Source organism: Epinephelus moara, chromosome 12 (assembly GCF_006386435.1).
Source record: "Epinephelus moara isolate mb chromosome 12, YSFRI_EMoa_1.0, whole genome shotgun sequence".
NCBI lineage: Eukaryota > Metazoa > Chordata > Actinopteri > Perciformes > Serranidae > Epinephelus > Epinephelus moara.
This window is the reverse complement of record NC_065517.1, coordinates 4,408,779-4,421,495: the sequence shown is the minus strand read 5'-3', so window position 1 is coordinate 4,421,495 and position 12,717 is coordinate 4,408,779. Positions and strand designations below refer to the sequence as shown.

Sequence of the window (12,717 nt, the reverse complement as noted above, 5' to 3'; positions counted from 1 at the left end):
GCCCTGTGAGGCAAATTGTGATTTGTGATATTGGGCTTTATAAATAAAATTGATTGATTGACTGACAATGCAACCAATAGTGTATATTTGGTTGACAGTTACATCCATCCAATTACATCCCCTGACTTGACAAAGCATCTCCAGAGCCTCAGAGGTCACTACACAACTGTTGTTACAGACAGGGTGACAAATAAACAGATGTTAGTGCATTAAAAGGTCGGTTTTCTCCTTTAATAGTAATAATCAATTAATGATAAATGATGTCTCTGAAATCATGCTGCTTATTATTGTATTATATTTACATATTGCATCATTTTAAATGAATAAAAACCACATTGAAGTACTAGTCTGTTAATTTACAGCTTAGAGCACGACACCCTTTAATTCCATGATCTCTAATGGTCCCTCACATGGCAGCCACTTTTACATCACAAGACAAAAGAAACATACCAGAGACTTCTTCTTTAATGGCAAAATTTAATAACTTTTATTAAGACAGTGGTTCAGTGAGAAAGAAAGTTGCTGTTCAAAAATGATGACACTCTCCAAAAGCATGCATATACAGTATTTCAACTTTTTTATATTTAGATATTAAATATAACTTTAAATTTTTAAAGTTTAAGTTTTTTAAATGATTCTGATAATGTGTCATGGCATCCTTTCTTCATCTCCACTGGTAGTTCTTCTCATCTCAGCTGCATATGTTGCATCTGATTATTTTGAATGAAAAAAAGTAACTTCACATGATCCTGAGCACATACAATAATCTGTGAAACAAAAGTGTATGTTGTCTTACCTGCAGTTAATCATGACATAAAATCTTGTGTGACCTCACTCCTTTGGTTTAATGGGCACTTCTGTGTTGATTAGTGATGTTATATCTGTGGGAAAAGACATAATTACTTGTTACGCATGCATCCTGGCACGCAGCACAAACAATACTGACCACAGACCACTAACCCTCAAAGTCGATGAAGATGATGAGGTCATCGTTCTTGAGATAATTGCGCCGCCTGAGGTCAAAGTGCTTGACAAAATTCCGCCAGCCCCATGATTCACTTTTGTAGCAATCACAGGAAGGGTCATATGTCCCCACTTTGGCGGGATTGTCCCAAAAGAACTTTCCATCTGGGGCTAGAGGGCACAAAAAAAACAATCTGTCATGTGAGTAGTGATCCCACTATTTCAATCATACTGTAGTCATCCAAAAACCTGTGACCTCGTATTGTTGGAAGCTGGCATATGTGTTTGCTTAGTGTTTCAGAGTCCAATTGAACATGTTTGCAACTTTCACAGTACTATGTTTGATTCATTGTACTGCCTGTTGAATTTGTGTGTATGATGCCACTGCAGTGCTTTTGTCTTAATCTGTCTGGGGATAATGGATATGCAACACTTACTCTTCCTCATATCAGTTGTGAGGCTGCGAGCGGTGGACATCCTCAGCTTAATGTCTGGGTCTTGGTCCATCACAACCAAGGTGGCCTGTCTGTTTACTGCTGGCCACTGCATCACCACATCATTTGCCCCGCTGGCCAGGAAGAAATACAGCCCTGTGTAGTTCCCAGTGTAATCAGCGTAAGTCGACAGTGGCCAGATACGGACACCGTAACCGTAGCCTTCAGGGCTGTAGAAACGAGGGCTGTCAATGAATGTGTCGTGGTCAGCCGTTTCCATGATCTTGGAGAAGTTCTGGATCCTCCACACGCCGTTGGGGCAGCGTGTCTCGGTTAGGCTGATGTCGTCGATGAAGATGCCACCAGCAGATGCAGAGGGATCACCGCGCACAGCTTGGAAAGCATAACGGAATTTTACTCCTACTTCCATTGGGACATGGGCGATCTTCCATGTGTGGTCAGAATCAGCTGGGTCACAGGAAAAGGACAAGAGGACAAATCTTACCATATGTGGCAATATGGTTTGTACATTAAGTGGTTTTGCTTGACATTAGCTGTTAGTCCTCATGTTACAGTATGTACTGTAAAGGACTGGTTTGACATTTTGGAAAGTACTCTCAATCACTTTCTTGCCAAGAGTTGGACGAAATAATACATACCATTCTCAAGTCTGTCCATTAAGTATGAATCTAGATTAATCTTAGTATAAAGACTGAAAGCATCCTGAAGTTGTCAAATACTGCCATTTTATCAGTGATTTTGGCCTCGCTGCTGTTTGTTATAGCTGCTGTTTGTTATATGTCAGTCAGTGTTATGATATGCAGCCGGTCGGCTGGATTGCACCAGTCATGGCAGTATGATACACCACTGGACAACGTCAGGTTGAAATGCAGCCAGTAACGACTTAATGTAAGGAGCTGGAAAGTCCCTATAGGAAGGATGGGAGGGGTGGTGAATGGGTCCAACAAACCCCGTACTTTCACCTGGGAGCCTGGTGTTCGCCTCCTGTATGAAAGTAGAGCCAACCCATGATGGCTTTTTTCTCCGTTTAAGGTTTTTTTGGGGGAATCTTTCCTTAATCACTGTGAGGGTCCAAGGACAGAGGGATGTCGTATGCTGTAACGCCCTTTGAGGCAAATTGTTATTTGTGATATAAATTGAAAATAATAAAAATTGAAATTGAATTGACATTGAGTTTTTTTTCTAAACCTAACCAGGTCCTTTTATTGGTGTCTCATCAGGAAACAATAACAGCAGATGCTGAAGGATACCTAGAACATTATATGTAGACCTGGAGGTCCACTGACAAAGTGTATTTTGTTTGTTTAATCTGGAACAATTTCTTTTCCAGGCCAGCGATTTCCTGGAACTGCACCTCTTCAAAAACCAAATGACTTGAAGATGAGGCAACTGGAAGTGGGGAAAATGTTCACTCCTGCACCACTAATGACACAGAAGCAAACTTTAGTTCACTTTTCTGAACCTGTCACCAGTGACTGTGTGTGTATGAATGATGTTAGTAACTGTCTATCTTGTATGTTTTATGATGTCTGGAAATAACTTGATTTTGAATATCAGCTGAGAGCTGATGAGCAGCTAAACCAATGTGCAAATGAATATTTGCCTTGATGCAAAGCTGTGCATTTCCAAGTAGCTGCTGTGAAATGTGTCCACCATAAATAAATACCATAAAAGGTGTGTATTTTCTTCATTCTACGAACGGTGCCTGTGCCGTCATCCATCTTAACCCAGATCACCAGCCTGTCCTTGGAGCTTCCTGTCATCTTGTAGAAGAACTGCAGACACTGAAGCTTCCTCTTGGGATAGAGGGTTCGGGATTCCAGGAGAGCAGACTCCTGAGGCTTCCCAGTCATGGTGCTAAAGTGCATGAAGTAGCCAGCATCTAAAAATTAAAGCCAAGATAAGCCCTTACAGCATACAACTTTATTTTTGCTCATTGCTGTCATGCTGTCTGAACTGAAAATAATCAGTAACTGGGAGACATTATCTAACTCTGACCTCTGCATTTTCCCAGAAGTGTGTGATCCTCAGCACCCACACTGCTCTTGGTATGGACCCAGTCGGCATCATCAGTGGAGGCCTGGATCATCCCGCAGATGCTGGCATATTCAAAGGCACACTGGTCTAGCAGGGTGAGAGGACCAGCTGGGGAGGGATGGGGGTGACCGTTTGGAGTCATTTGAAAGTTTTCATCCATTTTATGCTGAGCAAGATTTAGTGCACACCGAATCTTACTTCCTAAAGACTCTCATTACTCTCTCATCACTTCTGTCTAGTAATATTTAATTCTGTCAATTGTCAGCTTTTAAGAAAATACAGAGCAACATAGGTAATTATGCAACATATACGTACAGCAGTTATACATCCGGTTCAGCCTTAGGGTATCCATCTCGCTGAAGTCGAGGTACTGACCAATGATGTTGTAGAACTCTGGAATCTTGGTGGTGATAGTGGGGATAGAGTCATTCTTATTGAAGGAGAAGGGCCTGTAATGCATCACAGACTCGTAGTTGTATGCCGTGTTTTGATCGGTGATGTAGTCATCGTTGTATTTGTTGAAGTTGTGTTCAAGTCCTGAGGAAAATTTCATGTTGATGTAGTCATTCTTACCACAAGGAATGCCATCAGAGTTAAAGACATGCTGCATGTTACAACAGATTCTCATTCCAAAGTCATCAGATACCGCCGCTTGGTCAGTGATTTTGGTGTCACACACCGATGAAAAACTCATCCTTTCACAGTGGTACGATATGCCAGTGGGCAGCATCAGTGTGTAACATCACCAGACAGTATCAGTTTGAAACATTACCAATAACAGCGTAATTTGAGGAGCTGGAAAGTCCATACAGGGTGGATGGGAGGGGAGGTGGATGGGTCCAAAAAATCCATACTTTCACCCGGGAGCCCGGTGTTCGCTTCTCATATCAATGTTGAGCTTAATCACGATGTTTTTAACTACACCTAACCATGCGCTTTTGTTGCACAAGGAAATAATGTAAATTCAAGGTGTTTTACCATGGTTGTAAGTTTATGCTGAAAAATACATCACATGCTTGCATTTAACAGGTGTAAATTGACACGGTGTCCCAAAATGTCAACAACAGACTCACCCAGGATACCTAGCAGGATACCTACCTGTCATTATGTCGACATGAAAGTCCACTTACCAAACGTTGATATTTGATGAGTTGGGAGTCAGAACGTGTTGTAAGCTATCCTGTCTAGGTTCAAAGTATCTAACTAGACAACATTACATTTCACAGCATTAGTCTTATTAATAAAAATATTGTTTTTACAGAACATGAATGACAAAAGAAAGGAAATGATGGACCATGAAGTTCTCAGACTAACCTGGTATAACCTGATCCAGCCAGATGTCAACATAGTCATCCCTGTCTGTTCGGGACTGTTCATGATAAAACCCCAGAGCATGGAGTAGCTCATGTTCAATCACTGCCTTGTGGTCACACCCTGTGCCCAAAGACAGAATCTGGCCAATCTGCTGGTCACCAACACTGGAGAAACATCTATGAAAGTACAGACATACAGACAAATACAGACAGTAAAGTTAGCTTAAACTTGAACCCATAAATAAAGCTGCTTTCAGAGAGTCATTAGTTCATTTTAATGTTTTACTCTATAAACTGGTATCTACTGTTTAGCAGTCATTAGCAGAAGATTTTGTAAATGCAGCCATACCCTCCTCTCTTTTCAAACTTGATGAATGTCTTCTCTCCCTCATAAGGCTTGAAGTCAACACAAGACTTCAGCCGATACATTTCAAAAGCCTGGTGGACGCAGCCCTTGGCATTCAAATCTAAGGATTGAAAGGAACAGTCACAACAGAATATTTTTTTCACGCAGATGGTTAGTAGAGTGTTTGAGACAGCCTTCAAGCTGAGGAAGACAACTAAATTTTGGCGTCACTGGACAAAAATCCCATAATGAAGTGTATTAAATCTAAAGTCTAAAAGAGAGAATGACAATAAACAAAATAAAACATATCAATATTGGCAAAGCATTTCAGAGATGGAGAGAAAATGTTTCTAATAGTTTAGCCTTCTGCTAAACAGGGCTAAAGGCTCACGGCTGCAGCTTCAAGCTCATGTTTCTGAAGCTAACATGTCCTTCACCTAACTCCCCATCACTACAGACCACCTCAACAGGAGGAGAGCTGGCAGCAGCTCCAGTGGCAGACCCCCAGTCAGCAGCCACAGTAGCCCGAACCTAGCTACCAGATCAACAAACATTCTGTTGCTGCCTTTACACAGGTTAGACAAGATGCTGCTGCTGCCCACCTGCCACTGTGACAACCAGTGCTAGGTTGCGATAGCTGATTGAATGTCCATGCTGCTGCCCATTCTCCTCCTCAAAAAAGCAGTCCACAGTGGCAGGAATCGAGGAAGAGGGACTGTGGGATGGCTAGCAGCTAATTCTTGTCTTACTTGTGGTCTGATAGAGAGCAGAGCAAGAAGAGGCTGAGCGAGCAAGCTGGAAATAAGATAAAATAAACACTGTGTTCCTGTATAAAGCGCATGCACATGTCCATGATCATCTGGTGGGAGGGGCTTAGGAACAGAGTGAGGAGAGCTGCGGGAGGAGTTGTTGTTTTGTTTTGTTTTTGTTGTTTTTTTCCCCAGATTTCTGCCTACCCCAGCTAAACAACTGCCTGGGTTTTTCAAAGATAGCCAGATATTTTATTACTTAGAAAAACTCTCTGTGACTGGACTGGAATCATAAGTGGGGCCAACTCCCAGTCATATGACCGTTAGTATTTTCTAGTGATGGCCTCATGAAGCCTCATGAAGAATTTTCTTTATTTTCTGAGCCCACTATATGGCGCTTTTTTTTTTTCAATAAAAGGTTGAAAGCACACTGAATTGCTATTATTTGAGCCTCTCGCTTTAAACCAAGAGCGCCATCTAGTGGGCTCAGAAAATAAGGAAATTGCTTCATGAGGCTTTATGAGGCCATCACTAGTATTTACAGACCACACAGTGTTCAAAGCCTGCTGAATATTAAATAGAAACTCACCCAAATCATCACCCAGAATGTAAGGAATTGGAAATTTCCATCTGTATCTTTTGTCAATCATGGCATTCTTTCCTTGCTGTTGCATAAAAGAGAGAAAGGACATAAGCAAATTATGACCATAAACCTTATCAAGGCTAATAAAAAAACATACAAAAAAACCAAATAGATATAACACAGTGGTTACTCAAGAGCAAAAGAACCAACAGTGCCAACAGGCAGATATTAGATTGCACACAATTGCCAATAAAAAACAGTCAAGGAATGATTGCAATGATTAAGCAAAAGCATTTATCTCCAAAATAAGAAAATATTCTCATCAAAATACAACTTACTGGAACAAAAATGTCTCCTTCAAATAAGTTGGCATCTGATCCTGCAGCACAGGAACAAATTATATTTCAGTCAGCAAAAAACACACAGCTTGACTCAATATTTTACTCATTACCTCAGCACAGAAAGGAACATTTAAGTATTAAAATGTTGTAGCTCACCCAGGTTTAGGATTGGGTTCTCATCCTCACCGTTCTTATACACCTCTGTAACACAAACAGTCTCAGAATCTTTTCACAGCCTTTCAACATCTGTTTTTTTCTTCAAGTAAGGATTATGTTTTGACCTACCATGTATCTCAGAGGAAACAGGTATCTGAATAAAAGAAAACCAGTGTAAGTCAGCACAAGTTAGCAACCATATCACATTGTGCTTACCTTAATCATTAATCAATAAATATACTTACAGTATATGAAGTGGCTAGGGCCACCAATCCAAACAATAGCAGCACTCGCTTCATCATCATGCTGTGTAGAGTCAGTGGTGCTGCTTTGCTTTAAATGTGCATGTTGACCAGATGTGACCTTTAACCCTCTATAAAGTTTATCCTGGGTGTAAAGAGTAACTGAAGGACTTCGACTCAGCAGTGTTACTAATTGGTGAGCTGATTTATGAAGTGTTCGCGCAAATGGCTGCAGTGGCATGCTTTTTTTAATGCCACTTGTTTCTGTTATCTGAATGATTATCTGATTTTGTAATAGCATCTCATAGCACACCTAAATTCAGAAATTTTCTCATGTTGGCCTCAGTTTTCCCCACATTGTCTCCAATTTTCCAAACATAAGGTTTGCAGTTAGACTGGAGACTCATAGATCTGAAAGTAATTTCTGGACATCAATAAAAGTACTGGTTCTGGTATGTCTTTTGTTATAAGCATTAACCAGTAACTAACCTGTTCATTTTTAAGGAAACTAGAATTACCACCCCATGGTCGCACCAGTCAAGTTTCTTTTACGGTTTACATCCACATCTGGGAAAACATGAATGCTTCACACCCATTGTGCCCCCAGCAGCACAGAAGATCTATATGATCAGCACACTTTCAAGGTGAACACCAAAGACAAGTTTCACTAATTAAATATCTGATCAAATGTTTCCCCTTCCATTCCTGAGATATGACAGTGAATAATGGCAGGAAAGTGTTTTATGCAAAACATTATGATGTCACAGTGAAGTTGACCTTTGACCCTTTGAATATAAAATGTCATCACTTCATTATTTTGTCCTATTAAATATTTGTGTGTAACTGCATATTATATGAATTTTTAACTGAGTAGTAGGTGGAACCTTGTATGGTTGCCTCAGACACCAGTGTATGAATGTGTGTGTGAATGGGTAAATGTGGCAAGTAGTGTAGAAAATTGCAAGTCAGTTTATCGTAATATAATTATAATTAGTATACAGTCCAATGGCTTTGCAAAATGTTCTCAAATTTCAACTGATTCATGTGCTCACTGCTACAAAATGTTTGAGCCATGACAAACTTTATAGAGTAATCAAATACAAATTCCCCTGAGTGAAACTGATATCTTTCTTTGATATCTTATTATTATTATTATTATTACTATCCACTATAGCTAGAAGATGGCTGGTTGTCACTTTATCCTCTCATACTTTGCATTTGCTTTGGATTGCAAACGTGTACTCCAGCCATAACAACTGAGGCACGTCAGCACCCACTTGTGGCTTATCAGATGTATGGTACAGCCATTCACACTGAGACAGTGATTATTGTTTGCCCATGGAGTATGTAATGAACATTGTCAGTGTTATACATATATATATATATATATATATATATATATTGGATTAGGTCAGGCGCAAACAAATTTAAAAGGTTGTATTTGAATTTATTTACCGCCAGTTTTTGGAGAAAACATGCCTTCCAAAGTTTTCTTTAAAAATCACAGAAATTACATCATTTATCACAGCCAGAAACTATGAAAACAGAAATTATCAATGGACTTTCAAATTACGACATGCTACGAACACTCAAAAAAATATAGTGGAGCTGCATAACTGACGAATTTCTCATTTTGTGATAAAAACACCAAATTTGGTGCTTTTATCAAAGATCAAAGACTAAAGTAGTTTCCCCTCACAATTACGTGGGGTTTTGTACTTGCTGTGAATATAATCTAATCAATCTTATTTCCACATGTATTTTGTATCAGCTCCACGTTAAGGAAATATTTGAAAACAGAGGTAGTCATGTGTGTCCTGGGCAACAACAAAAAAAAGTTCCTCAAATGAATGATTAGAGAAAAATAAATTCAAACACTGACTGAAAAAATTACTGCAAGGTGTTAAATTTTTCCATTCAATCTTGAGGCTACTTAAATCAAATATTGGTCAAATTGTGTGCAGAACCAAACTAGCGTAAAGCCTTCCATCTGGCTGTCAACTCTCAGTTTTCCAGTTATACCTAACATATGAAATTCCAAGACTTTTAAGGGACCACAGTATGCAGATATCTGAAAAATGACAATATTCCAAAATCAGCATAACTTCGGAGCATTATTTGACACCCTTTCTGACAAGATAGCTTGGCATGGTTGGTACCATTTGATGCCTCAGGCCCTCTTGTTGATACCTGTGTCTTCTCTGTAGGTTTTATTCACTAAAATTTAGTCTGCCTTACTTCTCACCTTCAGCTCTGCCTGTCATACCTGGTGCTTCTGCACTCTTTTTTTTTTTTTTACCAGACATTTGTACATTGCCTCTCTGCTCCTTTTATTCTCTTGTTCTCTCTGTACCCTGATTATCTTTTAGAAGCCCCTGGCCCTGATTTTTTGGTGAGGCACTCTGACTTAGCTTGCAGCACATAAAAAAAACTGGTTAGAAACAGAAAAACGACTGAACGAAAGCTACACGTATTCGTTAGTTAACGCTAGTAAAAAAGTTATATCCAACTGAATGCTAGTTTAGCGGTGTTGCAGAATACTTTGGGTAATGCTAACGTTACCGATTCACGTCGCGGGGATGTGCAGTGCTTGGTTAGGAGTGAAGGACGGGGTATTGCACATGACACAGATATGTCGTAGTCAACATTAGCTTGACTTATTAGCACATTAGCATTCCTCAATAGCACGTTTAAGTTTGCAAGATGATATTTTCAGTCGTGACTGTTGCAAGAGGCGTCACATTGATAAAGCTTTATATTGACTGTGATTAGCAAGACTAGCATCGCAGACGAGGTGGCCGAGTGGTTAAGGCGATGGACTGCTAATCCATTGTGCTCTGCACGCGTGGGTTCGAATCCCATCCTCGTCGGTTATTTTTGTTATTCAGCAATAATCCATTAAAACTGTGCAATATGGTCAGTGCTTTTCGTGTTTTACCAAAGTTACATTTATGACCATATTACATGACCGCCCCTTTAGCAATTGAGTTACCAGCAAACAGCAGCTGGTGAAGCCATTCTGCAGATGCGCCCCATTCACATTTATTATTTATTATGATGCACTTTTTAATTTGAATTTTCCTTGTCTTTCGTTTTCATGCCTTGGAATCTCCTGCGTTTTGTTGTTGTTTGCCTTGGTCGTTGTCATGATGAAGATATGATGTCTGGTAGGATTATGGGATGGTAGGTGTGGTTTAGGTGAACAGGTGTGCAGGAGAGGGCAAACAATTTTCAACCGCAAAATGAACCGAGGTGATTTATCGATTTTCTGTTGGTCCTGAGCCGAAATAAAAGGCCATATGATAATTTAAAGTGAGTGCGCGTTGATTTTGTGACCGCTCCTACAGCAGCATAGCATTTTTATGCAAATAAAAATAAATCAGCTAATTATGCAATCATGATAAAATAGGCTACTTGATTTAATTTGATTATAAACAAAATCTTACAAACAAATATACTACAAATAGCCCTCACCATACTAACATGATGTACATTACAATACTACTTTTCATTTTCTTGTGCAACATCATGTGCAATAATACCATGGCAATCTGTTTTAGTTCAATTTTGTAACTCTTGCACCTCTGTTGTTACTCTATTAGGAACTGATTTTTGCTTTTTGATCCTTAAACACTTTATATCTTGTATATTTGGACTAAAGTGATATTTAATACTCTGTTGTTTTAAAAACTGGGCCCAGTGTGTGACCCTGACCCGGGTAACCCACCAATTGTTCTGGTTGTTACTAGTTTGTGAACGTTAATTGTTGTTACTGTAATTTGTGTTACTATACTCGAAGCATTCTCTGGCACAAGAATTTCCCTCAGGATAAATAAAGTTCTGTTGAACTGAACTGAATTAAAGCAGGCAATACTGCATTATTTTTGACACAGAAGACTTTCACATCAAATCACAACCCTTTATTTTCCTTCTTCTATTTTCATTTAAAATAATCCTCATCTGCCTGATAGGCTCTGTTTTGACATCCTCTGCTTGTGTCCATATGTTTCTCATCGCAGCTCTCCTGGGATTTAGCAAGGCATTTCATATCTCCTGTAGCTCCATAATGACTCCCATCCAGTCCAGGAGAGAGTTGGATCGTCTCTGCCTGTCCTTCCATCAGGTTGTCTGTGGCTTTGCTGCTTTTTCTCTATTAGTGAGAAAGAGGAAATGCAGTGAGTGAAATACAGTAAAAAAAAAAAAAAAAAAAAAACATCCATTGGCCTGTCAGTTTGTTTTCAACAGAGTGGGAATTTTTTTCTCATTTTGTAGCCCTTGAATTTTACATTACCTTCTGATTTTGATGATGCTGATCTATAGCGTACTGGTATTTGGCTGCAGTCAATCCTAGTGCACCAGCCAGTCTCTCTCCAAGGAAATCGCAAGCTAATTTTGGCAACAAAGACGCAGTAATTCAGTGAGACTTTTGTCATAGCTATGAATAGGCCTACTGTTGATTTAGTATGTTTAGCTGCAATTAATTGTAAGGTTACGTACTCAGCAGTGAAATCCTCCCAACTAGAATGGCCACATTCTTGAATGACAGCCTAGCCTGAGAAAGAAGAGGCAGAAAAAACAGATGACATGACTGCCACTTAATAACATCTAATATGAAATGTCGCCGGTGTCCCACCTTCTCTGCAGGTTCCAAGAAGGGAGGTCTGTTTGAGACCTGCTCCTCCTCCTCCTCACTGTCTTCCTCCTCCAGAGTTTCTCCATTGGAGAAGTGGATGATCCTCCTCTGTTTGGACAGGGCAGGACTCCCAAACTCTGTCTCCTGTATGTCTGCTGATGTCTGACAGATTGGACAGGTCTTTACAGAAGCTGTTGATTGTACTGACATGCTGTCTTTATATGACATTATCTATGTCCTGCATGTTGATGTTTTATAGGCTTTTTTACACACACACACACACACACACACACACACACACACACACACACACTGCATCAGACTACAGAGTGGAATGAGTCACACACACCTGTTAGCTAACATGTCTGTTTGTCTTGCTTCATTATTACAACACTTACTTCCTGGTGGCTGCTGTTCATTCTTCACACACTTAAGTCTTTCTTTGTCGCTGCAATGCAACACAGTCAAGTCTTTCTCGTGTCACAGCGGTACTGTGTGTCCATCCATCCAAGCTGACTCTGCGTTGTGGAGAAAAACAACAACAGGATCACTCCTGAAACCTGAGAAGGCAAATACAGTAGTGCAAACGGTATCGCAGACAGGTAGTTAGAGAGCTGGCACTGTAACCGTCAGTTTCACTTTAAGGCTTAAGGGGCTGGGCTTGCTGTGCTGTGTAGAATGTCAAGGTTTATTGCGACTCTAATAGAGAGATGATGAGCTTTTTAAATAACAATCAGTAAGTGTGTGCTCATAAATCACCCCCGAAACTTTTCAAACACTGCTGGAGAAATGACAGTTTGTAGGTGTGGAGAAATTATCTGTACTGTTGAAAATGTTGAAATTTTTATACAACCTGTCACCTTGATTCTAATTTCTGATACATTAATTAGCCTCACTGG

At 39.9% G+C, this 12,717-nt stretch overlaps 1 protein-coding gene and 1 non-coding gene across 3 annotated transcripts; one reads left to right on the top strand and one right to left on the bottom strand.

The window, feature by feature from the left end:
• Positions 1 to 659: 659 nt before the first annotated feature.
• Positions 660 to 12,450, bottom strand: mep1a.1 (meprin A, alpha (PABA peptide hydrolase), tandem duplicate 1). 2 transcript variants are annotated; one of them, XM_050058493.1, is made up of 17 exons: positions 12,217 to 12,450; positions 11,819 to 11,980; positions 11,683 to 11,737; positions 11,477 to 11,571; positions 11,141 to 11,335; positions 6,944 to 6,995; positions 6,785 to 6,825; positions 6,453 to 6,528; positions 5,118 to 5,235; positions 4,770 to 4,945; positions 3,771 to 3,992; positions 3,417 to 3,563; positions 3,085 to 3,300; positions 1,401 to 1,865; positions 961 to 1,134; positions 797 to 881; positions 660 to 710 (listed from the first exon to the last, which is right to left on the bottom strand). In XM_050058493.1, the coding sequence occupies exons 1-16, from the start codon at positions 12,235 to 12,237 to the stop codon at positions 832 to 834; spliced, it is 2,265 nt and encodes a 754-aa protein (XP_049914450.1). In that variant the 5' UTR covers positions 12,238 to 12,450; the 3' UTR covers positions 660 to 710; positions 797 to 831. The 2 variants fall into 2 exon arrangements, with proteins under 2 accessions (XP_049914450.1, XP_049914449.1); XM_050058492.1 differs by lacking the exons at positions 11,141 to 11,335; positions 11,477 to 11,571; positions 11,683 to 11,737; positions 11,819 to 11,980; positions 12,217 to 12,450 and adding exons at positions 7,073 to 7,097; positions 7,189 to 7,266 and having other exon boundaries at positions 6,944 to 6,988.
• Positions 9,974 to 10,055, top strand: trnas-gcu (transfer RNA serine (anticodon GCU)). Its single transcript has one exon. It is a non-coding gene; the product is annotated as a tRNA-Ser (tRNA).
• Positions 12,451 to 12,717: the final 267 nt, after the last annotated feature.